Below are 27805 nucleotides of genomic sequence, written 5' to 3' on the forward strand. Positions count from 1 at the left end.
TATATATATATATATATGCATAAGGGCCGGAGCTGAAGCTCGAAGTATACACCGCAAAGGAAGTAATAGGGAAAAGGCACGTGCCCCCATGAAAAATAATGATAAAATAATAATGTTGAAGATTTAGACAATAATAACATAAATAAATATAAAAATGGGGAAAAAAATTAAAAGATGGATTAAAGAAATAATATATATATATATATATATATATATATATATATATATATATATATATATATATATATATATATATATGTATGTATGTATAATATGAAAATTGGTAGCCCCCCTGAAATTTTTCTGGATCCGTTTGTGGGATTAAATAACCTGCTACCTGTTCCGTGGCTTACGCCCCTGTGGGAATCTATGTTTGTAGCCTAGTTTGGGCCAGTGGCAATTGGTTTTCCTCACTCTGTTTTTATTTATTTTTTTATTTATGTTAGTCTTGCTCTTTCTTTCGTAAGGGTAGGTTGCTTTAATATTTTAGTAAAAACTCCTTTTACTTATGATAATGGGTTTGTCTCTGAATGAGGTTATGATAATGGGTTTGTCTCTGAATGAGGTCTCTGAATGAGTTATTAGTTTTCGCAAATTATATTTTATGGCGTCGAAAATGCGACTTGGAATTCGTCGCGAAACGTCGGCATTGAAAATAAACTGTAGATTTTGTCTACATACATATATATACATATATATATATATACATATATATACATATATATGTATATACTAAGGCAGTTGAGAACCGCTGCCCTAATTCGGGATAATAAAAAATCTCATTCCGGCCAGAGGTTTGGACAGGTGTTATCAGGCTGAAGAGACGCAGGTGTTCGCCCAGTATACAGTACAGAGGGTTCTGACTACGTGTTTATTTGCAGTCTCGTCGCCGGTGGCATTGTCAGTGAATTTCTTTTCAGGTTCCGAACCATTGTTTAATGAAGCCGTAAGTAAAATGTGATTTTGTTTCTTTGTTAGTTCAGTTCAGTGAAACGTGTTTCTGTTAGTTTGTTTCAGTTGGTTTAGTTCAGTGGAGCGTGTTTCCGTTGGTTAAGTTTAGTGAAGCGTGTTTCTGTTGGTTAAGTTTAGTGAAGCGTGTTTCTGTTAGTTTAGTGAAGCGCGTTTCTGTTAGTTGAGTTCAGTGAAACGTGTTTCTGTTGGTTAAGATAATGAAACATGTTTCTGTTCAGTTTAGTGAAACGGTGTTGACAAACTTGAAAGGGATGTATGTTCAGACCTGGGCTAAACATTTGACAGAATGTGTTTGTGGCGTTACGAAAAAAAAAAACTAACAGTTTTTTTTAAGTGTAGTTTCGTCAGCGCACCTCATGCGGTGCACTGTAGGCATTACCTAAGGTTCTTTGCAGCGTCCATTCGGCCCCTGACCGCAACCCCTTTCATTCCTTTCGTCCTTCTTCCTTCTTACTTTCCTCATTCCTCTCCTGACAGTTGACTCATAGTGCAAAGTAGACCTTAGTTTAACCAGACCACTGAGGAGCTGATTAACAGCTTTCCTAGAGAGTGAGGGCTGGCCCTGAAGGATTAGAGTTTGTTTACGTGGCTAAGAACCAACTGGTTTCTTAGCCACGCATTACAGCTTTTGTGAATCCGACCCACATTATAGCGAGAAATGAATTTCTATCACCAGAAATAAATTTCGTGTTTCTTCATCAGCCGGCCGAAGACTCGAACTCGGGCCTAGGGAGTGCTAGCCTACAACTCTACCGACTCTCCCAACGAGGAATTGTAACTGAAAAAGGTTTTTTTTCCTCCTATTGCGCCTTTCAGATTTTTTATTCCTCTCAGTTTCCCTTTCGGCGCTGAATGACCTCGTCATCGTAGGTCCCAGCGCTTGGCCTTTGGCCTAGGATGCTATTTTCCAGTCTATTCTAAGTGCCAGATTTACCGCTGAGGTCCGCTTGCAGCTGAACGATTGACCTTCCAACACACACACACACACACTCACACAAACACACACACACATACAAAAGTGGGGAGGGGGAACACCTTACCATATGCATTTAATTTGCTTCAACGACTTACTGCTGCTTAGTACTTGAGTGCAGAAAATTCATAATGGAGTAGAATGGAATAAAGAATTTAGGCCAAAGGCCAAACTCTGTGACTTACAAAGTGATCATTCAGCGCTGAAAGGGAAACTGGGCTTAAAAAGGTTTGAAAGGGGTGACAGGAGGTTTTAAAACCTTTTGCAGTTGCACTATGAAGCAACTGTTTGGAAGTCAGGCAGAAGAAAGAGAATATGAACGGAGGTACAGTGAGAGGAATGGGAGGGGTTGCAGCTGCGGGCCTAAGGGACGCCGCAAAGAACCTCATCGAGAAATGAGTACAGTGCGCCGCGTGAGGTGCACTGACGGCGCTACTACCCTGTTGGGGGTGGGGAGGGAAGGGGGGGAGACAAAATTAGGATGGAATTGAATCGAACTGAATATAGAATTTAGGCCACAGGCCGAGTACTGGGACCTGTGCGGTCATTCAGCGCTGAAACGGAAATTGACAGTAAAAGTTGAAAGGTATAACAGGAGGAAAACCTCGCAGTTGCACTATGAATCAATTGGTAGGAGAGGGTGGAAAGTAAGATGGAAGAAAGAGAATATGAAAGGAGGTACAGTAAAAGAAACGAAAGGGGTTGCAGCTGGTGGTCGAAGGCACGCTGCAAAGAACCTTAAGTAATGCTTACAGCGCACAGCACGAGGTGCACTGACGGCACTCTACCCAACTCCGGGGCGGACAAAATTAGGAGACGGGTTCCATTCAGCAAGAAGGGTCTGATAGCTTTAGAAGAGAGTAAATTTTAAATCCATTACATCATATTCAGAGATATCGAATCTTGTTGTCTTGTTAATATATGATAATTGGATTTTGTAAACTGGTATTGCTATTCTCACGACGAATTAACACGGATTCGTGATGAGAAAATCGTTACTAGTTATCTCAGATAAATAACAAGGTATCTATAACGGTTTTGTTGGGTCTCATTTAAAATGAAATTGATAAAATGTCTTATCAGAGGGTTATTGTGAAAGCAAATTTTATAATGTACTTACGAAGCTTTTTGCAGTTTTGCAGCTTTTTGGTCCCTCTGATTAAGTTGTGCTATTATTATTGTTTTCCTGTTAGGGTCGTTAACCATCTAGTTTAAGTACTATTATTATTATTATTATTATTATTATTATTATTATTATTATTATTATTATTATTATTATTATTATTATTATTATTATTATGTCGTGCAATTGAAAATTGAAGTTCAACACACACAAGATACACTTTACTACCCTAATACAATTCTTCTCTTTTATTTATTTATTTAATTTTGTTTTCTTTTTCTGATAACTTATCTCTTCTTTCTATATGCATTTGTTATTCTCTCAAACGAACACTCACTGTTATTGAAAGCTTGAAAATTCATAATGGACCCCCCGTAGTGGGCTTGTTCCATAAGGAAGGGGTCTTCTTCTGAGGAATAATAATAATAATAATAATAATAATAATAATATTAATAATAATAATAATAATAATATTATTATTATTGGGCGTTATTATTATTATTATTATTATTATTATTATTATTATTATTATTATTATTCAGAAGATGAAGAGCTCTATTCATATGGAACGAGCCCACCAAGGGGCCACTGTTTGAAATTCAGGCTTCCAGAAGAACAAGGCGTTCATTTGAAAGAAGTAACAGAAGGTAGAGGAAATACAGAAAGGAATCAGTTATTAGAAAAGAAAAAATAAATTAACAAGTCAATAAATAAACAGGAAAAAATGTAACTAAACTATTAAAATACAAGAACACTTGTATTGTGATAGGAATGCATTGCATCTTCGCTTGAACTGTTGAGGTGGGGATTCCACGACATCCTCAGATGGAGTTGAGTCCGACGGTGTGAGGAATAATAATAATAATGATAATAATAATAATAATAAAAGAAGATCGACCCTTTTCCAGCAAATATATGAATACAGAATTATATTCTCTCCTCAGTTTTGGGGATAATTAAAGAGTTACGTAATTTTTAAAGTTTTTGGTGACTGAAGGATTAAAATGCGCTGTCTTTGTGCACATAAAAATATTTTTTTAATCATAAGTCATTGAAGTATTTTCGAAAAACTTGGTCATTTAAAATAAAAAAAAGTAAGATGGAAGAAAGAGAATATGAAAGGAGGTACAGTAAAAGAAACGGAAGGGGTTGCAGCTAGTGGCCGAAGGCACGCTGCAAACAATCTTAAGTAATGCTTACAGCGCACAGCACGAGGTGCACTGACGGCACTCTACCCAACTCCGGGGCGGACAAAATTAGGAGACGGGTTCCATTCAGCAAGAAGGGTCTGATAGCTTTAGAAGAGAGTAAATTTTAAATCCATTACATCATATTCAGTTCATATCGAATCTTGTTGTCTTGTTAATATATGATAATTGGATTTTGTAAACTGGTATTGCTATTCTCACGACGAATTAACACGGATTCGTGATGAGAAAATCGTTACTGTTATCTCAGATAAATAACAAGGTATCTATAACGATTTTGTTGGGTCTCATTTAAAATGAAATTGGATAAAATGTCTTATCAGAGGATTATTGTGAAAGCAAATTTTATAATGTACTTACGAAGCTTTTTGCAGTTTTGCAGCTTTTTGGTCCCTCTGATTATGCTATTATTATTGTTTTCCTGTTAGGATCGTTAACCATCTAGTTTAAGTACTATTATTATTATCATTATTATTATTATTATTATTATTATTATTATTATTATTATTATTATTATTATTATTATTATTATTATTATTATTATTATGTCGTGCAATTGAAAATTCAGAAGTTCAAGCGAAGATGCAGTGCATTACTACCCTATTACAATTCTTCTTTTTTATTTATTTATTTATTTATTTATTTATTTAATTTTGTTTTCTTTTCTGATAACTGATCTCTTCTTTCTATATTTCCGATTACCTTCTGTTACTTCTCTCAAACGAACACCTCACTTTTCATGGAAGCTTGAATTTCAGGTCAATGGACCCCCGTAGTGGGCTTGTTCCATAAGAATAGGGGTCTTCTTCTTCTGAGGAAATAATAATAATAATAATAATAATAATAATAATAATAATAATAATAATAATAATAATAATAATAATAATTATTATTATTATTATTATTATTATTATTCAGAAGATGAAGAACTCTATTCATATGGAACGAGCCCACCACAGGGGGTCACTAACTTGAAATTCAGGCTTCCAAAGAACAAGGCGTTCATTTGAAAGAAGTAACAGAAGGTAATAGGAAATACAGAAAGAAATCAGTTATTAGAAAAGAAAAAAATAAATTAACAAGTCAATAAATAAACAGGAAAAAATGTAACTAAACTATTAAAATACAAGAAGACTTGTATTTGTGATAGGAAGGCATTGCATCTTCGCTTGAACTGTTGAGGTTCCAATTCCACGACATCCTCAGTAGGAAGACTGTTCCACAGTCCGACGGTGTGAGGAATAATAATAATAATGATAATAATAATAATAATAAAAGAAGATCGACCCTTTTCCAGCAAATATATGAATACAGAATTATATTCTCTCAGTTTTGGCGATAATTAAAGAGTTACGTAATTTTTAAAGTTTTTGGTGACTGAAGGATTAAAATACGCTGTCTTTGTGCACATAAAAATATTTTTTTAATCATAAGTCATTGAAGTATTTTCGAAAAACTTGGTCATTGAAAATAAAAAAAGTAGGTCAGCAAATCATTATTGGCAAAATAAGGCTTTGCGCGGAGGGGAGAGAGAACCACAAATAACCACAAAAATAACCATAAATAATCGCAAAAAAAATAACCACACATAACCATAAAAATAACCACAAATAGCCACAAAATTTAGCTACAGAAAATAACAAGAAATAACAACAAAAAATTACAGAATATACCCAGAAATAAACACAAAAAACAACTACAGAAAATAACCAGAAATAACCACAAAAACAACTACAGAAAATAACCAAAAATAACCACAAAGACAACTGCAGAAAATAACCAGAGATAACCACAAAAATAACTGCAGAAAATAACCAGAAATAACCACAAAATAACTACAGAAAATAAACAGAAATAAAAAAAAATAACTACAGAAAATAACCAGAAATAACCAAAAAAATAACTCCAGAAAATAACCAGAAATAATCACAAAAAATAAACACAGAAAATAACCAGAAATAACCACAAAAATAACTACGGAAAATAACCGCAAAAATAACTACAGAAAATAACCAGAAATAAACAAAAATAACTACAGAAAATAACTAGAAATAAATTCAAAAATAACTACAGAAAATAACCAGAAATAAAAACAAAATAAGCAGAAATACCCACAAAAAATAACCAGAAATAACAAGAAATAACGAGAAATAACCACAACAAATCGAAGTAACAACAACAAAAAATAACTAGAAATAACAATGAAATAACCACAAATAACCACAACAGCGTAATTTCCTTGCAGATGCCTGACCCCGTCCACGTGCTGTTCTTCCTCATAGCAGTCATCTTGGCCGTCATAGCAAGCAGGTGATTATAATCAGTCGGTCTGTAACTGCTTGGAGTCATACAGTCTGTCTGTAAACTGTCTAAGAGAGAGAGAGAGAGAGAGAGAGAGAGAGAGAGAGAGAGAGAGAGAGAGAGAGAGAGAGAGATTTTTTGTTACAATAATGTGTTAAATATTTGTGAGAGAGAGAGAGAGAGAGAGAGAGAGAGAGAGAGAGAGAGAGAGAGAGAATTTTTTCGCTACAGTAATGTGTCAAATAATTGTGAAGAGAGAGAGAGAGAGAGAGAGAGAGAGAAGAGAGAGCTGTGCTGTAGTAATGTGTCAATATTTGTTTGAGAGAGAGAGAGAGAGAGAGAGAGAGAGAGAGAGAGAGAGAGAGAGAGAGAGAGAGAGAGAAATTTTTTTACAATATGTAAATATTTGTAAGAGAGAGAGAGAGAGAGAGAGAGAGAGAGAGAGAGAGAGAGAGAGAGAGAAAATTTTTGTTGCAGGAATGTGTTAAATTTAAAATTTGAAAGAGAGAGAGAGAGAGAGAGAGAGAGAGAGAGAGAGAGAGAGAGAGAGAGAGAGAATTTTCGTTACAGTAATGTGTCAAACAATTGTGAATAGAGAGAGAGAGAGAGAGAGAGAGAGAGAGAGAGAGAGAGAGAGAGAGAGAGAGAGAGAGAGAGAGAGAGAGAGAGAGAGAGGGGAACCTTGAAGCTAAAAAAAAATGACGCGTGTCTTACCAATAACAGAGTTCCCCTCTGCACTGAAAGCCTTTGTAAACTATCATAAGCAGCAATGATCATTTGCATTGATCAACTGCATTGATCATTTAAGCATATCCATCATTCATTTATTGATAAAGATCATGAAGTAGGCCCAAGCTCAAGAAACTTCATGATTCAAACTGATTCCCAACAATTTATAGTTATAGTTTTCTGAAAAGAAAGCTATAGTTTTTAGTCAATTTAAGTTAGCCATAATCGTGCGTCTGGCAACGATATAAGCCAGGCCACCACCGGGCCGTGGTTAAAGTTTCATGATTCGCGGCTCATACAGCATTATACCGAGACCACCGAAGGATAGATCTATTTTCGGTGGCCTTGATTATACGATTTACAGACCTTGATTATACGATTTACAGAAAACTCGATTGCAACGAAGAAACTTCGACGCATTTCTTACTTGTCTAAGGTTGTAAAAAGAGGAATTTTAAAATGTGGCATCTGGACAAAACAGGTGTTTGGTAAAGCGCACAGTGTGTATGTGCGTGTGCGTGTGGGCGCGGATTCTGGCAGGTGCAGGGTTCGGTACACAGCACATGTGTATTTGCCTGGCTTTCGTCCGCGAGAGAGACAATCAACCCAAGAGATAACAGTGCAAATCGTTCAGTCGTTTTCAATTCCGGTTTTCCAAAGAAACTCCTAAAATAAAATAAAAAAAAGACACCTCACGATCGAGTGACCAGCGGAGCTTGGAAACATTTAAACATCTAAACGAAGCAACGCAAACATTTCAACGAAACAACAAGACAACATCTAAACAAAGCAACGAAAACGTTTAAATAAATAACGAAAGCATTTAGACCAAACAAAGTAACGAAAACATTCAAATACAGCGAGAATGAAAACATTCAGGCTCATCAAAGCAACGAAAGCATTCGAACGCCGCGTTTGAACAAAGCAACACGAAAACTTTTGAACAAAGCACGAAAACATTTAAACAGAGCAACCAAAACATAAAAAAAAATAGCAACGAGTCTTCCGAAGTGATTCTTGAAGCGCAGACACCACATGGATGACAGAACCACGTGATGGTCTGGTGCTCGGCCACGTCATTTTATGGTGCTTTTAGTTTTCTGTAAAAGAAAGCTATTGCGCCGGCTTTTTCAGTCCGTCCGCACTTTTTCTGTCCGCACTTTTTTCTGTCCGCCCTCAGATCTTAAAAACTACTGAGTCTAGAGGGCTGCGAATTGGTATGTTGATCATCCACCCTCTAATCATCAAACATACCAAATTGCAGCCCTCTAGCCTCAGTAGTTTTTATTTGATTTAAGGTTAAAGTTAGCCATAGTCGTGCTTCTGGCAACGATATAGGCCAGGCCACCACCGTTCCGTGGTTAAAGTTTCATGGGCCGCGGCTCACAGCATTATACCGAGAACACCGAAAGATAGATCTACTTTCGGTGGCCTTGATTATATACTGTAGCGGCTGTACAGAAAACTTGATTGCGCCGAAGAAACTTTGGCGCATTTTTTACTTGTTTCCTTTTTTTTCATTTTACCAAATACGAGTTCAGTTTTTCTTCGGTGGAGGGAAGATAAATGTTCTCTTGACCGTACTTTGTGACTCAGTCTTTCCCGGTAAAAAAATTAATTGCCTGATCAGAATATGAATGTTAATATCAAAAGAGATTTGGAAGAAAAGCAATGATAATTTCGGTTCAGAATTAGAAATCCGGGTAGGGGTAAGGTAGTTTCAATATTAATGGCCGAAATCACTCGGTTTTCTAGGTCTAGTCTCCCAAATATTGCAAAGCTCTGAATGACTCGGTGCTCTAGGCCTACCCTCCCACGTACTTCAGTGTCCGAAATCTCTCGGTGTTTTTAAACCTACCCTTACAAACATTGCAGTGCCCGAAAGTACTCTGTGGTTTAGCCTACCCTCCCAACTATTGCAATGCCCCAAATCCCTTGATATTTTAGGCCTACCCTCCCAAGTATTGCAATGCCCCAAATCCCTTGATGCTTGAGGCCTACCCTCCAAAGTATTGCAACGCCGGAATCCCTCGGTGGTTTAGGCCTACCCTCCCAAATATTGCAATACCCCGAATCCCCTGATGTTTAAGGCCTACCCTCCCAAATATTTTAACGCCTCAAATCCCTCAGTGCTTTAGGCCTACCCTCCCAAGTATTGCAATGTCCCAAATCCCTCGGTGCATTAGGCCTACCCTATTAAGTGTTGCAAAGCCCAAAATCACTCGGTGCTCTAAGTCACTCGTACTTTAGGCCCACCCTTTCAAGTATTTCAATGCCCGATATCACTCATTGCTTTAGGCCTACCCTCCCGAACTCTGCAATATCCGAAATCACTCGGTGCCCTAGCAAACATTTAATATCACGGCTGATACTGGTGCCAATATTTACCTGAAATGGTAAAGAGATGAGTTGTTGCTTCACAAAGTTACTCAACTATAGGCGGTGTAACGCAAAACATATGAACAACCATGGTTATCACACGGTAACACGGTAAGGAATCATATCCTATTATAGTCTGTAAGGTAGTTTAAATAGGATTCAGCATAATATAATATAATATAATATAATATAATATAATATAATATAATAATACTTAAAACTACACAAAATACGATACTTCGCGTCACTGAAAAACCTTCATAAAAATACTCTCTTTAGACCCATGCTCTTTCTAAGGTTCCACTCTGTAAATTCACGACAAGGAATCATATCTTACTAGTGTCTGTTTGGTAGTTTAAATAGGATTCAATCCAGATTTGTGAATAACGTCTGCAGCCGTTTTATGTAATAATAATTTTAGAGCTCGAAAAAAAAAAAAAACATACGGGACTTCCTCCTCGTTTACACGTCACTGAAAGACATTCAAAAAATATTCTCTTTAGACTCACTCTTTCTTAGCCAGTTTCCTCCCTTGCAGCATTAGCAGTTTTCTCTCTTGTGAGCAGTAAATTAAGCGTTATTTTATTAACTTCATTTTTCATTTACTCCTGTTTACTTGTAACTAAAAAAACCATATATATAGAAAATTCTCTTCAGACCCAGTTTCTTAGTCCCACTCTTGAATTACGCGGAGGGTTCCCCTCTTAGAGCAACTGCGGTTCTCTCTCTCGTAAAAGCACACAATTATACGTTATTTTATTAGCTTAATTTCCATTCAAAAGGGCTCTCCAACCTTTTATTTATTTATCTATGTATTTATTTGTTTATTTTGTGGTCAAACATCAGGTTTCTCTGTAGACTTTGTTTCTTCCAATCAGGGCCGGTGCTAGGAATTGCGGGGCCCAATTAGAACATTCAAACCCAACGACATTCAAGCTTTCTCTCTCTCTCTCTCTCTCTCTCTCTCTCTCTCTCTCTCTCTCTCTCTCTCTCAATACTCCGTTTTCTTTAACCTGAGACGGCAACATCTTGCACTCAGAGATAATCTGCTATTGTTATTATTATTATTATTATTATTATTATTATTGAAATTAAGACGATTTTTTATGTCTAATATATAAACTATATTTTTCTGTTAATATAGTATGCATAATAATGTGAGGAATAATACTTCCTCATTCTTCGTTTCATGTCTTCGAACGGAAACTCCTGAAATTGGTCAAATAGGCTTAAAACCGGCCAACTTCCAATTATTATAGACAATCACTCCTCTTATTTTCTCTCTTCTAAGCAATGAATTATAAATCCTACACTATCTTTCTTTATTAACATCGTTTTCCTTTAAGTCATCTGACACTTTTTTAGTTTTCTGTTAAAGAAGACTATTGTGCTGGCTTTGTTTGTCCGTCCGCACTTTTTTCTGTCCGCACTTGTTTCTGTCACACTTTTTCTGTCAAACTTTTTTCTGTCCGCACTTTTTTCTGTCACTTTTTTCTATCCGCACTTTTCTGTCCGCCTCCAGATCTTAAAAACTACTAAGGCTAGAGGGCTGCAAATTGGTATGTTGATCATCCACCCTCCAGTCGTCAAACATACCAAATTGCAGCCCTGTAGCCTCAGTAGTTTTTATTTTATTTGAGGTTAACGTTAGCCACAATTATTATTCTGGCAACGATATAGAATAGGCCACCACAGGACCGTTTTTAAAGCTTCATGGGCCGCGGCTCATACAGGATCACACCGAGACCACCGAAAACTAGACCTATTTTCGGTGCCCTTGACTATACGCCGTAGGGCTGTACTATACAGAAAACTTGATGGTTCATTTTTTGCTTCTTGACTTATATTTCTGCCGTCACTAACAGGAGGACGATGATGTCACCGTTGACAACGCTGGTGGTGGTCTGTCTCGTGACAGGAATCGTTCTCCTGGCCGCGAGGAGCAAGACTATGAAGGTCACTCTAGACCGAGAGAGGAACATATCAGCCTCTGCTCTCGAAGACGGGTGAGTTCGTGGTTGTTGGTTATGGTGCCTTTAGTGCACCTCGCGTGGGACACTGTAGGCATTATCACTTCAGTTGGCCTCATTGTCTTAGGCACTGAATGGCTGTGAAAGTGTCCTAATCAAGTTCATTGTTGGGTCTAAGTTTTTGTGAAGAAAAGTTAAGAGCGGACAAAAGTAGTTAATGACAAGCTATATGTGGATATAAATAATAAAGACAAGTTATGAGTGGGCATAAGTAGTTAAAGACAAGTTAAGAGTGGACATAAGCAGTTAAAGATAAGCTAAGAGTGGACATAAGTAGTTAAAGACAAGTTGTGCGTGGATAAAAGTAATTAAAGATAAGTTAAGAGTGGTCATAAGTGGTTAAAGACAAGATACGAGAGGATTATGTGTGTGTGCACAAATTTTGAGATAAAGCCTCCCCTCCAGATAATTTTATATTATTAGTATTATCACAGTCCTGAACATATAGTAAAATTAGCGGAAGCATTAGAATGGCCCTCCCTCCAATAGAACAGAAGGGAGAACAAAATTCCAAAGCCTCATAAATATGTGGATGGTGTGGCCTAACGAGTGTTACGAGGCTATCTGAGTCACTTCCTCAGAGAATATGACATAATTTATTCTTCAGTGCAATCTGTCACCGGTTGAGAAGTTGAAAGAGTTTTGTTTAGTTTAATTCTTCTATCATTTCTATTGTTGTGTCTCATTTTGTCCTCTCTAAAAGTTTATAAGTATATACAGAGTTTTCACATTAATAACATTCAAAAATTGTATGTGGTTAGCACTGAACTTCTCTCTTCCCACATGGCTGCTAGTTAATGCTGATGAAGTGCAGTATAATGCACTCTCTTGGTTTTTATTTTGTATGGAATATAGTACAGGATATTCTGCATTGGATGTCCCTTCTTACAGAGTTGATACAGTATACAGTCTGCAGTAAACAGTATACAGTATGCAATATACAGTATACAATATAATACAATCTCTTGGTTTTCATTTTGTGTAGAATACAGTGCAGTATTTTCTGTATTTGAAGTTTTTCTTCCCACTGAGCTTATACAGTATACAATATACAGCATACAGTATACAGTATACTACACTCTCTTGGTTTTCATTTTGTGTAGAATACAGTGCAGTATATTCTGTATTTGATGTTTTACTCTTCCTGCAGAGTAGATACAATATACAATATGCAGTAAACAGCATACAGTACACAATATACTGCACTTTTTTGGTTCTCATTTCGTGTAGAGTACAGTACACCGTATTCTGTATTGTTCACAGACTTTTACAGTACTGTGTAGTGACTACACAGTAACGAAAAACGGTGACAACATTTGTCCCTGTTTTGACAAACTGGCAAACCCAATTTTTTTTTTTTTTTTTTTTGAGTTTTCCAGTCAGTGTCTCAGTTTCTGATAATCTATGACATATCACAATTTCAGCTGCCTGCATTGTCAGATTTTCCAACAAAATTACCTTGAAAGTTGAGCTGATTAGAAGTTCTGAATAATGTCAAAATCTTTGAAGGCTATTTCCTCAGAATGAGGAAAAAGTGGCTTACGCCAGTTTGTCAAAGTAGGGATGAATTGACGTTTTTTACATCTGTAGAGTGTTTTTAGTTTTCTGTAAAATAAAACTATTGTGCTGTCTGTCTGCACTTTTTCTGTCCGCCCTCAGATCTTAAAAACTACTGAGACTAGAGAGCTGCAAATTGGGCAGTTGATCAACCACCCTTCAATCACCAAACATACCAAATTGCAACCCTCTAGCCTCGGTAGTTTTTATTTTATTTAAGGTTAAATTTAGCCATAGATCATGCGTCTGGAAGAGCTTTCTGGAGGCGTGCGACGCACCCCAAACTCTACTGCATTTGGGGAGCAACTGAAGCGCTACTGGTAATAGCTGATAGTTTTATACAGCATTATACGCTGTACAGAAAACTCGATTGCACAGAAGAAACTTCTGTGCGGGTTTTACTTGGTTTTTTTTTCGTATCTGCAAATTTCCAATATCTGCGAGGACGTTTATTGCGGATAATTGAGAGATCTTTCTCTTCTCACAAAATGACGTTCGTTTTGCAGATCAGTTCAGCTGGAGACCTGCGGCAAAGAACTTGAGGAAAAGAAATCATTGGTTGATGGCTTTGAATCACAGATTAAACAGGTAAGTCCTTACCCTTTTCTCTGAAGCAGAAATAGAGTCAGTACTCAGTCTGTGAATAATTATACTGAGGTCTGATTTTAGAAAGGAATAAAGTAAGTTCTCAGGCTATGAATAATTATATTGAGGTCTGATTTTAGAAAGGAATAAAGTAAGTTCTCAGTCTATGAATAATTATACTGAGATCTGATTTTAGAAAAGAATAAGGTAAGTACTCAGTCTATGAATAATTATATTGAGGTCTGATTTTAGACGGGAATGAAGTAAGTACTCAGTCTATGAATAATTATACTGAGTTTTGATTTTAGACAGAAATAAAGTAAGTACTCAGTCTATGAATGTTTATACTGAGGTCTGATTTTAAACAGGAATAAAGTAAGTACTGAGTCTGTGAATAATTATACTGAGGTCTGATTTTGATTTGAATAATTATATTGAATTTTAGAAAGGAATAAAGTAAGTTCTCAGTCTATGAATAATTGTACTGAGATCTGATTTTAGAAAAGAATAAGGTAAGTCTCAGTCTATGAAATATATTGAGGTTGATTTTACTGAGTTTTGATTTTAGTTTTGACAGACAGAAATAAAGTAAGTACTCAGTCTATGAATGTTTATACTGAGGTCTGATTTTAAACAGGAATAAAGTAAGTACTGAGTCTATGAATAATTATACTGAGTTTTGATTTTAGACAGGAATAAAGTAAGTACTCAGCCTAAATAATTCAGACAGGAATAAAGTAAGTACTATGAATACTGAGGTCTGATTCTAGACAGGAGTAAATTATCAGTCTGAAGGTCTGATTTTTTAAGAGTCATGAATAATTATAAGTTTTGATTTTAGACAAATAAATCAGTCAGACTATGAATAATTATACTGAGGTCTGATTTTGATTTAGAATAATTATACAGGAATAAAGTAAGTACTCAGTCTATAAATACTTATACTGAGGTCTGATTCTAGACAGGAAGAAAGTAACTACTCAATCTACGAATAATTATATTGAGTTTTGATTTTTGACAGGAATAAAGTAAGTACTCAGTCTATGAATAATTATACAGAGTTTTCATGTTAAACAGAAATACAGTAAGTGCTCAGTCTATGAATAATTATACCGAGGTCTGATTCTAGACAGGAATAAAGTAAGTACTCAGTCTATGAATGATTGTACTGAGGTTTGATTTTAGACAGAAATAAAGTAAGTACTCAGTCTGTGAATGATTACATTAAGGTCTAATTAGACAGGAAGTAAGTACTCAGTCTATGAATAGTTATACAGAGTTTTGATTTTAGACAGGAATAAAGTAAGTAATCAGTCTATGAATAATTATACTGAGGTCTGATTTTAGACAGGAATAAAGTAAGTAATCAGTCTATGAGTAATTATACTGAGTTTTGATTTTAGACAGGAATAAAGTAGGTACTCAGTCTATGAATAATTATATTGAGGTCTGATTTTGACAGGAATAAAGTAAGTACTCAGTCAATGAACAATTATATTGAAGTCTGATCTTAGACAAGAATAAAGTAAGTACTCAGTCACTGAATGGTTATACTGAGGTCTGATTTTAGACAGAAATAAAGTAAGTACTCGGTCTATGAATGAATACCCCGAATTCTTATTTTAGACAAAAACGAAGAAATTACTCTTTCTATGAATAAGTACTTTGAGTTCTGATTTTAGACAGAAGTGAGTACTGGTCTATGAATAAACATCCCGAGTTCTGTTTTTAGACAGAAATAAAGTAAGTATTTTTGTAACTCTTTCATTGATGTAAGTTTTATACACTTGCAATTTTTCACAATATAAAAATTTCTTCTTCGAGGCCATAATTCACTTAAACTCTTCCTTTTTAAAAGAATAAAAAAAATTTTTTTGCTGCAAAAAAAAAACCGAAAAATTGACCTTCCTTCTTCCTCCTTCAAATTAAGACTCGGAAATCGCATCTCACAAGTTTGGCCATATTTTTTATATTCTAGAAATATTTACAACTCATTCTTAACTCTCTAATGCCGACTTTCCCTTTCCAGCTTTCGTCGGAGAAAGAAAGTTTGGCTGCTGAGGCTGAAAGGTTGAAAGCTGAGGTTGCTAAGAACAGAGATCTGTCTGCAAATGTTGACGTGAGAATATAAACTCTGCTTTCAGAGTCTTTTCTTTTTTCTTTTTTTTTTTGGCTGTGTCTAGTCTTTATAGTCTTCAGCTGGTTTCTATACTGCTATAATTAAATGACTGATGGCCAGTGAGTTCAGCATTTATGAGATAATCGGAACTCTCTATATTGAAGCCTACAGTTGCTATTATGGTTTAATGACACTATAAATAAATATATATATATATATATATATATATATATATATATATATATATATATATATATATATATATATTTATATATATATACATATATATATATATTTAAATATATATATACATATATATCTATATATATATATATATATATATATATATATATATATATATATATATATTTTTTTAAATATGTATATATATATATATATATGTATATATATACATATATATATATACAGTATATATATATATATATATATATATAAATATGTATATATATATATATCACATTTACAAAGATAATATCTTGCAGAATGTTTTTCTTGAATATCTCCCTTGGTACTGAACTGGGCGCACTTTAGGGCATTCCTGAAGGGTGTCTGGAGCGTCCCTTCGACCCCTAGCTGCAGCCACTTTTTAGCCTCTTATCTTACCTCCATTCCCCCTTCCTTTCTTCCATCTTGCTGTCTAACCTCTCTAATGACTATTACTTCTTAGTGCAACTGTGAGATTTTCTCCCAGTTCCATATTTAGATCCTTGTACTTCAAACCTTTTATTTTCTGGAGTTCTTGCTATGCAACCACTCCAACTCCCTCTTCACTATCTTGAGAGCTGAATGGCCGGAAGTACCCCAGTGCTTGGCTTGCCAGTCTATATTTCTTGGAATAAATTAAACAAAATCTTATAAGATCTTTCCTGTGCCAACGCTTCCAAGAAAGCATGTCACCCAGACAGGAAGGGAATGGACTGTAGAATTTGGGCCAAAGGCCAAACTCTTGGACCTACTGTATACTGAGGTCATTCAGCGCTGAACTGAGAGTAGAAAGGTTTGAAAGGTGTAACAGGAGAAGAAATTGATAGTAAAATGGTTTCAGAGGTTTGACAGGTGTAGCAGGAGGAGAAACTGAGAGTAGAAAGGTTTGAAAAGTGTAACAGGAGGAGAAACTGAGAGTAGAAAGGTTTGAAAGGTGTAACAGGAGAAGATATTGATAGTAAAAAGGTTTCAGAGGTTTGAAAGGTGTAACAGGAGGAGAAACTGAGAGTTGAAAGGTCTGAAAGGTGTAACAGGAGGAGAAACTGAGAGTAGAAAGGTCTGAAAGGTGTAACAGGAGGAGAAACTGAGAGTAGAAAGGTTTGAAAGGTGTAACAGGAGGAGAAACTGAGAGTAGAAAGGTTTGTAAGATGTAACAGGAGGAGAAACTGAGAGTAGAAAGGTTTGAAAGGTGTAACAGGAGAAACTGAGAGTAGAAAGGTTTGTAAGATGTAACAGGAGGAGAAACTGAGAGTAGAAAGGTCTGAAAGGTGTAACAGGAGGAGAAACTGAGAGTAGAAAGGTTTGTAAGATGTAACAGGAGGAGAAACTGAGAGTAGAAAGGTTTGAAAGGTGTAACAGGAGGAGAAACTGAGAGTGGAAAGGTTTGAAAGGTGTAACAGGAGGAGAAACTGAGACTATAAAGGTTTGAAAGATGCAACATAAGGAAAACTTTTGCAAGTTGCACTATGCAAAAATTGTCAGGAGTTGGTTGAGGAAAGTAAGATGGAAGAAAGAGAATATGAATGATAGTAGAAGCAATGGAATGAAAGGAGTTGCAGCTAGGGGCCTAAGGAACGCCGCAAAGAACCTTAAGTAATAATGCCTACAATGTCCAGACATTTTCAACCACTGTGGAGAACTTCTGTGATAAAAACGACACAAAAAATAATATTCGTGTTATGATGATGATGATGATAATCGATTTTATCAACACGTATATACATGAGAATGACCTATAAAATTCGACCTAAATACATTTAATACACATACCTCATCATAATTGAATATGCAGATGAACCCGTCATAGCTAAGCCAACACCTGCAACAGAACATTAATATTTATTTATGTTAACATTCTAGAGAAACCATTAATTCGCAATAATTTACCCTATTTAACACTAAAACGCTTCTCCCACTCTCTCTCTCTCTCTCTCTCTCTCTCTCTCTCTCTCTCTCTCATCTTTTCCAGTAACTTGTATTTTAATACTTTATTTATCTTTTTATCCGTTTATCAATTAATTTATTAGTTTATCTTTTTTTCTAATAAGTGATCTCTTCCTTCTGTATTTCTTGTTGTTACCTTATGATACTTTTTTCAAATGAACCCCATATTCTCTGGAAGCTTCCGTTTCAATTCTATTTCAAGTCAGTGGCCCATCTGGTGGGCTTGTTCCATATTAATAGGGTTTATCTGCTGAATAATAACAATAATAACTTACCAGAAAACTAGAAAACACAGTAAACAAAGCACTTCACCCAAGAGCAAATACAGACAGTCTATACATAACACGAAAGGAAGAGGGGAGAGGGCTACTAAGCATAGAGGACTGCGTCAACATCAAGAGCAGAGCACTGGGGTAATATCTGAAAACCAGTGAAGACGAGTGGCTAAGGAGTGCATGGGAAGAAGGACTGATAAAAGTCAACAAAGACCCAGAAATATACAGAGACAGGACAATGAAAAGCAGAACAGAGGAATGGCACAACAAACCAATGCACGGACAATGCATGAGACAGACAAAAGAACTGGCCAGAGATGAAACATGGCAATGGCTACAGAAGGGGAGAATTTAAGAAGGAAACAGAAGGAATGCTAACAGTGGCACAAGATCAGGCCCTAAGAACCAGATATGCCCAAAGAACGGTAGATGGATATAACATCTCACCCATATGCAGGAAGTGCAATATGAAAGACGAGACCATAAACCACACAGCAAGCGAATGTCCGGCGCTTGCACAGAACCAGTACAAAAAGAGGCATGTTTCAGTAGCAAAAGCCCTCCACTGGAGCTTGTGCGAGAAACACTAGCTAGCTTGCGGTAATAAATGGTGCGAACACCAACCTGAGGGAGTGATAGAAAACGATCAGGCAAAGATCCTCTGGGATTATGGTATCAGAACAGATAGGGTGATACGTGCCAATAGACCAGACGTGACGTTGATTGACAAAATCAAGAAGAAAGTATCACTCATTGATGTCGCAGTACCATGGGACACCGGAGTAGATGAGAAAGAAAGAGAAAAAAATTGATAAGCATCAAGACCTGAAAATCGAAATAAGAAGGATATGGACTATGCCAGTGGAAATTGTACCCATAATCATAGGAACACTAGGCACGATCCCAAGATCCCTGAAAAGGAATCTGGAAAAACTAGATGCCGAAGTAGCTCCAGGGCTCATGCAGAAGAGTGAGCTACTAGAAACAGCGCACATAGTGAGAAAAGTGATGGACTCCTAAGGAGGCAGGATGCAACCTAGAACCCCACACTATAAAAACCACCCAGTCGAATGGGATGACTCTGATAGACCCTCCCCCAAAAATAAATAAAATAAAATAAGAAAATAATAGTAATAATAATAATAAGGTACTCTTAAGTTTGAAGTCAGTGACCCCTGAATTATTATTATTATTATTATTATTATTATTATTATTATTATTATTATTATTGTTATTATTATTATTATTCAGAAGATGAAGAACCCTATTCATATGGAACAAGCCCACCACAGAGGCCACTGACTTGAAATTCAAGCTTCCAAAGTTTAAATTTTCAATGGGTTTAGCCCTGAATAATAATAATAATAATAATAATAATAATAATAATAATAATAATAATAAAACAGTGGTCATAAATAATAATAATCTTGAAAATCAAGTCAGTGGCCCCTGTGGTGGACTTGTTCCCCTAAGAACAGGGATTCATCTTCAGAATAATAAATAATAATAATAATAATAATAATAATAATAATAATATAATAATAATAAAATCAGTCGCCCCTGTGGTGGATTTGTTCCATAAGAACAGTGATTTATCTTCTGAATAATAATAATAATAATAATAATAATAATAATAATAATAATAATAATAATCAGTAGCCCTGTGGTGGGTTTGTTCCACAACAAAGTAATAATAATAATAATAATAATAATAATAATAATAATAATAATATTAAAAAGGCACCTGTTGTAGGTTTGTTCCATAAGAACAGTGATTCGTCTTCAGAATAAATAATAATAATAATAATAATAATAATAATAATAATAATGATTTGATAATAATAATAATAATGATAATAGCTCACCTGTTGGTGGGTTTGTTCCACAACAACAGTGATTCGTCTTCTGAATAATAATAATAGTAATAATAATAATAGCACCTTTGGGTTTGTTCCAATAAGAACAATGATTCGTCTTCAGGTTAATGATAATAATATTTAATAATAAATAATAATAATAATTAATAATAGCACCTGTTGTGGGTTTGTTCCATAAGAACAGTGATTCGTCTTCTGTATAATAATAAGGAATAATAATAATAATAATAATAATAATAATAATAATAATAATAATAATAATAATAGCATCCTTTTGTTAAGGTTTGTTCCATAAGAACAGTGATTCGTCTCTCTGAATAATAATAATAATAATAATAATAATAATAATAATGATAATAATAATAATAATAATAATAATAGCACCTGTTGTGGGTTTGTTCCATAAGAACAGTGATTCGTCTTCTATAATAATAATAATATAATAATAATAATAATAATAATAATAATAATAAAAAATAATAGCACCTGTTGTAGGTTTGTTCCATAAGAACAGTGATTCGTCTTCAGAATAATAATAATAATAATAATAATAATAATAATAATAATAATAATAATAATAATAATAATAGCACCTGTGGTGGGTTTGTTCCACAACAACAGTGATTCGTCTTCTGAATAATAATAATAATAATAATAATAATAATAATAATAATAATAATAATAATAATAATAATAATCTCCTTTTTCCAGCAAATCCGTGGGGACCTGGCTGCTGCCAAGCAAGAGGGCGAGAGGCTGCAGGCGGAGGCCAACGACGCCAAGCAGAAGGTCGAGAAGCTGGAGATCGAGAAGAGCTCTCTCCAGACGATGGTGGGCGACCTGCAGAAGAAGTTCGAGGCCGCCGAGCTTGCCAAGAACACGGCGGAACAGGCTGCCAAGTCGGCGGCTGACGAAGCCGCTAAGGCAGCCGCTATTGCTAAGGCTGCTGCTGCAGCAGGTGCTCCCAGAGATGAACCTAAGAAGGAAGTGAACGTTGCGGCTGCCCCAGCGGCTTAGTCAAGAGAGTTTGATGTCAGCATCCCTTGGCCTGTGACGTCAGGTGCATCCCAGAGAGTGGTCCATCCTGGCTGATGGCGAAGTGAACGATGTGCATCCGGTTTGTAGTGGTCCATCTGCTGGCTTAGTCAAGAGAGTCTGATGTCAGCATCCCTTAGTTGTAGTGGTCCATCTGCTGGCTGATGGCGTCTTTATATAAAGCCTCTGATGTCAGCATCCCTTAGTTGTAGTGGTCCATCTGCTGGCTGATGGCGTCTTTATATAAAGCCTCTGATGTCAGCTGCTTTAGTTTTAGTGGTACATCTGTTGGCTGACGAAAGTGTCTCTACATAGAGTCTCTGATTTCAGCAGCCTCAGTTTTAGTGTTACAACTCTTAGCTGACGAAAGTGTCTCTATATAGAGTCTCTGATATCAGCAGCCTCAGTTTTAGTGTTACAACTCTTAGCTGACGAAAGTATCTCTATATAAAGTCTCTTATGACAGCTGCTTTAGCTTTAGTAGCCCATCTCTTAGCTGACGAAAGTGTCTCTATATAAAGTCTCTGATGTCAGCAGCCTTAGTTTTAGTGGTCCATCTGTTGGCTGATGAAAGTTTCTTGCATAGAGTCTCTGATGTCAGCAGCCTTAGTTTTAGTAACCCATTTCTTAGCTGACGAAAGTGTCTCTAGATAACGTCTCTGATGTCAGCAGTCTTAGGTTTAGTAGTCCATCTCTTAGCTGATGAAAGTGTCTCTAGATAACGTCTCTGATGTCAGCAGTCTTAGGTTTAGTGGTCCATCTCTTAGCTGATGAAAGTGTCTCTAGATAAAGTCTCTGATGTCAGCAAGTCCCAGTTTTAGTGGTCCATCTCTTAGCTGACGAGTCTCTGATGTGTCTCAGTTTTATGATAAAAGTGTCTCTATATGTCAGTCAGCTTTAGTTTTAGTAGTCCATCTGTTGGCTGATGAAGGTGTCTTATATAGAGGTTCTGATGTCAGCAGCCTTAGTTTTAGTAGTCCATCTCCTAGCTGACGAAAGTGTCTCTAGATAACGTCTCTGATGTCAGCAGCCTTAGTTTTAGTGGTCTGTCTCTTAGCTGACGAAAATGTCTCTATATAGAGTCTCTGATATCAGCAGCCTCAGTTTTAGTGTTACAACTCTTAGCTGACGAAAGTGTCTCTATATAGAGTCTCTGATGTCAGCAGCCTTAGTTTTAGTACTCCATCTGTTAGCTGACGAAAGTGTCTCTATATAGATTCTCTGATGTCAGCAGCTTTAGTTTTAGTGGTACATCTGTTGGCTGACGAAAGTGTCTCTATATAAAGTCTCTGATGTCAGCAGCTTTAGTTTTAGTAGTCCATCTCTTATCTGACGGAAGTGTCTCTATATAAAGTATCTGATGCCAGCAGCCTAAGTTTTAGTAGTCCATCTCTTATCTGACGGAAGTGTCTCTATATAGAGTCTCTGATGTCAGCAGCCTTAGTTTTAGTAGTCCATCTCCTAGCTGACGAAAGTGTCTCTATATAGAGTCTCTGATGTCAGCAGCTTTAGTTTTAGTGGTGTGTCTCTTAGCTGACGAAAGTGTCTCTATATAGAACCTTTGATGTCAGCAGCATTAGTTTTAGTGGTCCATCTCTTAGCTGACAAAAGTGTCTTTATATAAAGTCTCTGATGTCAGCAGCTTTAGTTTTAGTAGTCCATCTCTTATCTGACAAAAGTGTCTCCATATAGAGTCTCTGATGTCAGCAGCTTTAGTTTTAGTGGTGTGTCTCTTATCTGACGAAAGTGTCTCTATATAGAACCTTTGATGTCAGCAGCATTAGTTTTAGTGGTCCATCTCTTAGCTGACAAAAGTGTCTTTATATAGAGTCTCTGATGTCAGCAGCTTTAGTTTTAGTAGTCGATCTCTTATCTGACGAAAGTGTCTCCATATAGAGTCTCTGATGTCAGCAGCTTTAGTTTTAGTGGTGTGTCTCTTAGCTGACGAAAGTATCTCTATATAGAACCTTTGATGTCAGCAGTATTAGTTTTAGTGGTCCATCTCTTAGCTGACGAAAGTGTCTTTATATAAAGTCTCTGATGTCAGCAGCTTTACTTTTAGTGGTCCATCTCTTATCTGACAAAAGTGTCTCCATATAGAGTCTCTGATGTCAGCAGCTTTAGTTTTAGTGGTGTGTCTCTTAGCTGACAAAAGTGTCTCTATATAGAACCTTTGATGTCAGCAGCATTAGTTTTAGTGGTCCATCTCTTAGCTGACGAAAGTGTCTTTATATAAAGTCTCTGATGTCAGCAGCTTTAGTTTTAGTAGTCCATCTCTTATCTGACAAAAGTGTCTCCATATAGAGTCTCTGATGTCAGCAGCTTTAGTTTTAGTGGTCTGTCTCTTAGCTGACAAAAGTGTCTCTATATAGAACCTTTGATGTCAGCAGCATTAGTTTTAGTGGTCCATCTCTTAGCTGACGAAAAAGTGTCTTTATATAAAGTCTCTGATGTCAGCAGCTTTAGTTTTAGTAGTCCATCTCTTATCTGACAAAAGTGTCTCCATATAGAGTCTCTGATGTCAGCAGCTTTAGTTTTAGTGGTCTGTCTCTTAGCTGACAAAAGTGTCTCTATATAGAACCTTTGATGTCAGCAGCATTAGTTTTAGTGGTCCATCTCTTAGCTGACGAAAGTGTCTTTATATAAAGTCTCTGATGTCAGCAGCTTTATTTTTAGTAGTCCATCTCTTATCTGACAAAAGTGTCTCCATATAGAGTCTCTGATGTCAGCAGCTTTAGTTTTAGTGGTCTGTCTCTTAGCTGACAAAAAGTGTCTCTATATAGAACCTTTGATGTCAGCAGCATTAGTTTTAGTGGTCCATCTCTTAGCTGACGAAATTGTCTTTATATAAAGTCTCTGATGTCAGCAGCTTTAGTTTTAGTAGTCCATCTCTTAGCTGACGAAATTGTCTTTATATAAAGTCTCTGATGTCAGCAGCCTTAGCTTTATTGGTCCATCTTTTAGCTGACATAAGTGTCTCTATATAAAGTCTCTGATGTCACCAGCTTTAGCTTTAGTGGTCCATCTGTTGGCTGACGAAAGTGTCTCTATATAGAGTCTCTGATATCAGCAGCCTCAGTTTTAGTGGTCCATCTCTTAGCTGAAGAAAGTGTCTCTCTATATAAAATCTCTGACGACAGCAGAAAGAAAATTGTCTTTATACAAAGTGCCTGATGTCATTAGCCACAGTCTACCTGAGGATGTAGTGCAATTGGAACACCAAGAGTTCAATTCTCCTTGTATTTTAAAAATATACTTACTATTTATGTATGTATTTGTTATTACATAAATCTATTTTCCCTTTTCTAACAGCTGATCTCTTCTTTCAGTATTTCCTGTTAATTGATGTTCCTTTTTTCAAATGGACCCCGTAATGTTCTTTGGAAGCTTAAGAATTTCATGTTAGTGGCCCCTGTGGTGGGCTTGTTCCATGAATAAGGTTCATCTTCTGATTAATAATTAATAATAATAATAATAATAATAATAATAATAATAATAATAATAATAATAATAATAATAATAATAATAATAATAATAATGAAATTTACTTGTAGTTCAGAAGGATAATGCTATTCTGTGAGCGAGCATTGGTGTGTTTATATATATACATACATATATATATATATATATATATATATATATATATATATATATATATATATATATATATGTGTGTGTGTGTGTGTGTGTGTGTGTATGTATGTATGTATATGTATATGTATATCTATACATATGAATATGTATATGTATATATATACGTATAAATATGTATACACATACATACATATACAGCATATGTGTATGTATGTATATATATTTATGTATATTTTATATATAAATATATACATATATATGTATACGTATATATATACAGTATATATATATATATATATATATATATATATATATATATATATATATATATATACACAAGCGTGTGTGTGTGTGTTTGTTTTTTGTGTTGATAACACCAGGTCACGAGATACTTATACAAGCATATGTACCACAGGGAAACTAAATCATTTTAGTTTTCTGAGAATCTTCTCAGGTACTACTGATACACAGTGGTAGTCATTTACAATATAGAGAATAGTGAGAGACGGTACAAAAAGACACACAGACGGTTAAAACGAAAGTTCACACTTTCCTTTAGGCCTATGTAAACTACCTCTTTGTTTTTAAATTTTTGGCTCGAGTTTATACATTACTCGGCTGATATTTACATTCTTACAGATTTATATTTTTTTAAATGAATAAAAATGTCCACTCCTGATAAACAGAATAAGGAGATAATCTTGTTTGTCTACATAGGCCGACTCATGGCTTAGCTTAGGCCTAGGTAAGCTACCTCTTTTCCTTAATAATTGGATTGAGTTTATACATTCCTCGGTTTATAGTCATATTCTTAGGAAATGAAAAAGGATTTTACTCTTGATAAATAGAATAGAGATAAATCTTTACAGCCTTAGTAGGCCTATTCTCGCCTTCGCTTAGGCCTAGGCAAACTACCTTTTTTTTTAAGTAATTAACTCGTGTTTATGCATTCCGAGGCTGATATTCTTACAGACTTATATTCTTATGAAATGAAAAAAAGTTGTTCATCCTTGATAAACAAAATAGAGATATATTTTATCTGTTTTTGTGAGGCCATCACACCTTCACTTAGGCCTAGGTAAACTATCTTTTATTTTTCTGATAATTGGATGAGTTTATACATTCCTCCGTTGATATTCTTATTCTTATAGATATATTCTTACGGAATGAAGAAATATGTTCATCTTGATAAACAGAATAAAGAGGTAAATCTTGTAAGCATTTGTAGGCCCAGTCACGCCTTATCCTAGGCCTAGGTAAACTATACGGCATACTTAGGAAATGAAACAACCCTGTTTATCTAGCTGTTGTTCTTTGCAAAGTCACAACAAATACGCCACACTCACAGAAGAAGAGAACGAAGAGGCTTGTTCTTTGGAAGCAAAACAACTGATATAATTTAAACGAACTTTTTAATACGTGCAATTATGCTTGTTTATTTTGAATCCCTGCTCTGACTTCAGAACTATCATTGTTAGTTCTTTGTGTCCAAAATAAATAAATAAGTAAATAAACAAATGAATAATATTGTGACAGTAAATTACAAATGCAGAAAGGGCTCATCTACTTATAGGCTTACAAATGACTATCGGCAGTAACTATGTTATTTTATATTAAGCTAACGTTGTGTGTGTGTGTGTGTGTGTGTGTGTGTGTGTTGTGTGTGTGTGTGTATATATATATATATATATATATATATATATATATATATATATATATATATATATATATATATATATATATATATATATATATATATATATATATATATGTGTGTGTGTGTATATAAAACCAGTGTTGGACTTGGGATGTCTTGGAGGGAGGGGGAAAACCTGGGACACTTTTGGGTGGGTGGCCCCCCCCCCATCTAGGGTCTTCATGTAGCCAAATTTTACTTTACCCTAAAACCCTGTCATATATACCCCACAGAATGGCAAGGACTACCCTAAAACTACATATGAGAGAATATAATGAAATATAATAATTTCTTGAGTATATACCCCATATAAAAATGGGAAAAAACACGTTAAACGAAGAAGAAGATATATATATATATATATATATATATATATATATATATATATATATATATATATATATATATATATATATATATATACGTAAAGAATTTTATAAAAGATTAATTCAATTCTACGTAGAGAAAGTTGCCCAATGATTTCTCTTCAGTTATTTATGTTGTTTTGCAATAGCAATAAAACAACTGCTCTTCAGATTGCTGTTGCGTTGCCTAGTCCAACTATCATGTTGGGGCAATTCTCTCGTATGTTACTTGGTAGCAACTGAAGGTTCTCTCATATATTATTGATCAGCAATTAAATGTTTACTAGTATATTACCGGGTAGAAATTACTGGAGAGCAATTAAAAAGCTATGAGTAAAGCCAAAGGCCGCTGTAGGCCTGTAGCACTGGTGTGCGAGGGATAGACGACGCACGCACTGTAAGACAGCCTCTAGGCAGCTGTTACTACCGTCCCAAAATAAATATACCGTATACTATTAAAAAACACAGTAACAGAGAATATATTAATTTTCGTAATAGACAAAACGAATATATTCCGTTACGTAAGAGACAAAGGGAATACATTCATTTACGTAATCTTTAACTCCAAACTGCATTTGGCAACTCGACACTGAGTCTTCTTGGAGTTGGATCTGTTCAGTAGGTCTACTATGACAATTGTGGTGCCGATTTGTTTTACGCATAATAACAGTTCTAAACGGTTTATATATACAACGTGGTCATTAAATACATCAAATTAAGATATGATCTTAACTTATACACCCATTATTACTCAATGTAAGTACTAAAGTAGACGATTAACGAAGAAATAAATGAGCCACCCCTAGACCTAACACCCA

The 27805-nt window shown here is 35.4% G+C and overlaps 1 protein-coding gene across 1 annotated transcript; it reads left to right on the top strand.

Annotated features, from left to right (window-relative positions):
• Window positions 1-785: 785 nt before the first annotated feature.
• LOC136840664 (tol-Pal system protein TolA-like) lies at window positions 786-24602 on the top strand. Its single transcript, XM_067107374.1, has 7 exons — window positions 786-946; window positions 6522-6586; window positions 11551-11691; window positions 13779-13860; window positions 15887-15976; window positions 21009-21357; window positions 21463-24602. Exons 2-6 carry the CDS (start codon window positions 6522-6524, stop codon window positions 21312-21314), a joined length of 684 nt encoding a protein of 227 aa, XP_066963475.1. The 5' UTR covers window positions 786-946; the 3' UTR covers window positions 21315-21357; window positions 21463-24602.
• Window positions 24603-27805: the final 3203 nt, after the last annotated feature.

Source organism: Macrobrachium rosenbergii, chromosome 8, assembly GCF_040412425.1.
Source record: "Macrobrachium rosenbergii isolate ZJJX-2024 chromosome 8, ASM4041242v1, whole genome shotgun sequence".
NCBI lineage: Eukaryota > Metazoa > Arthropoda > Malacostraca > Decapoda > Palaemonidae > Macrobrachium > Macrobrachium rosenbergii.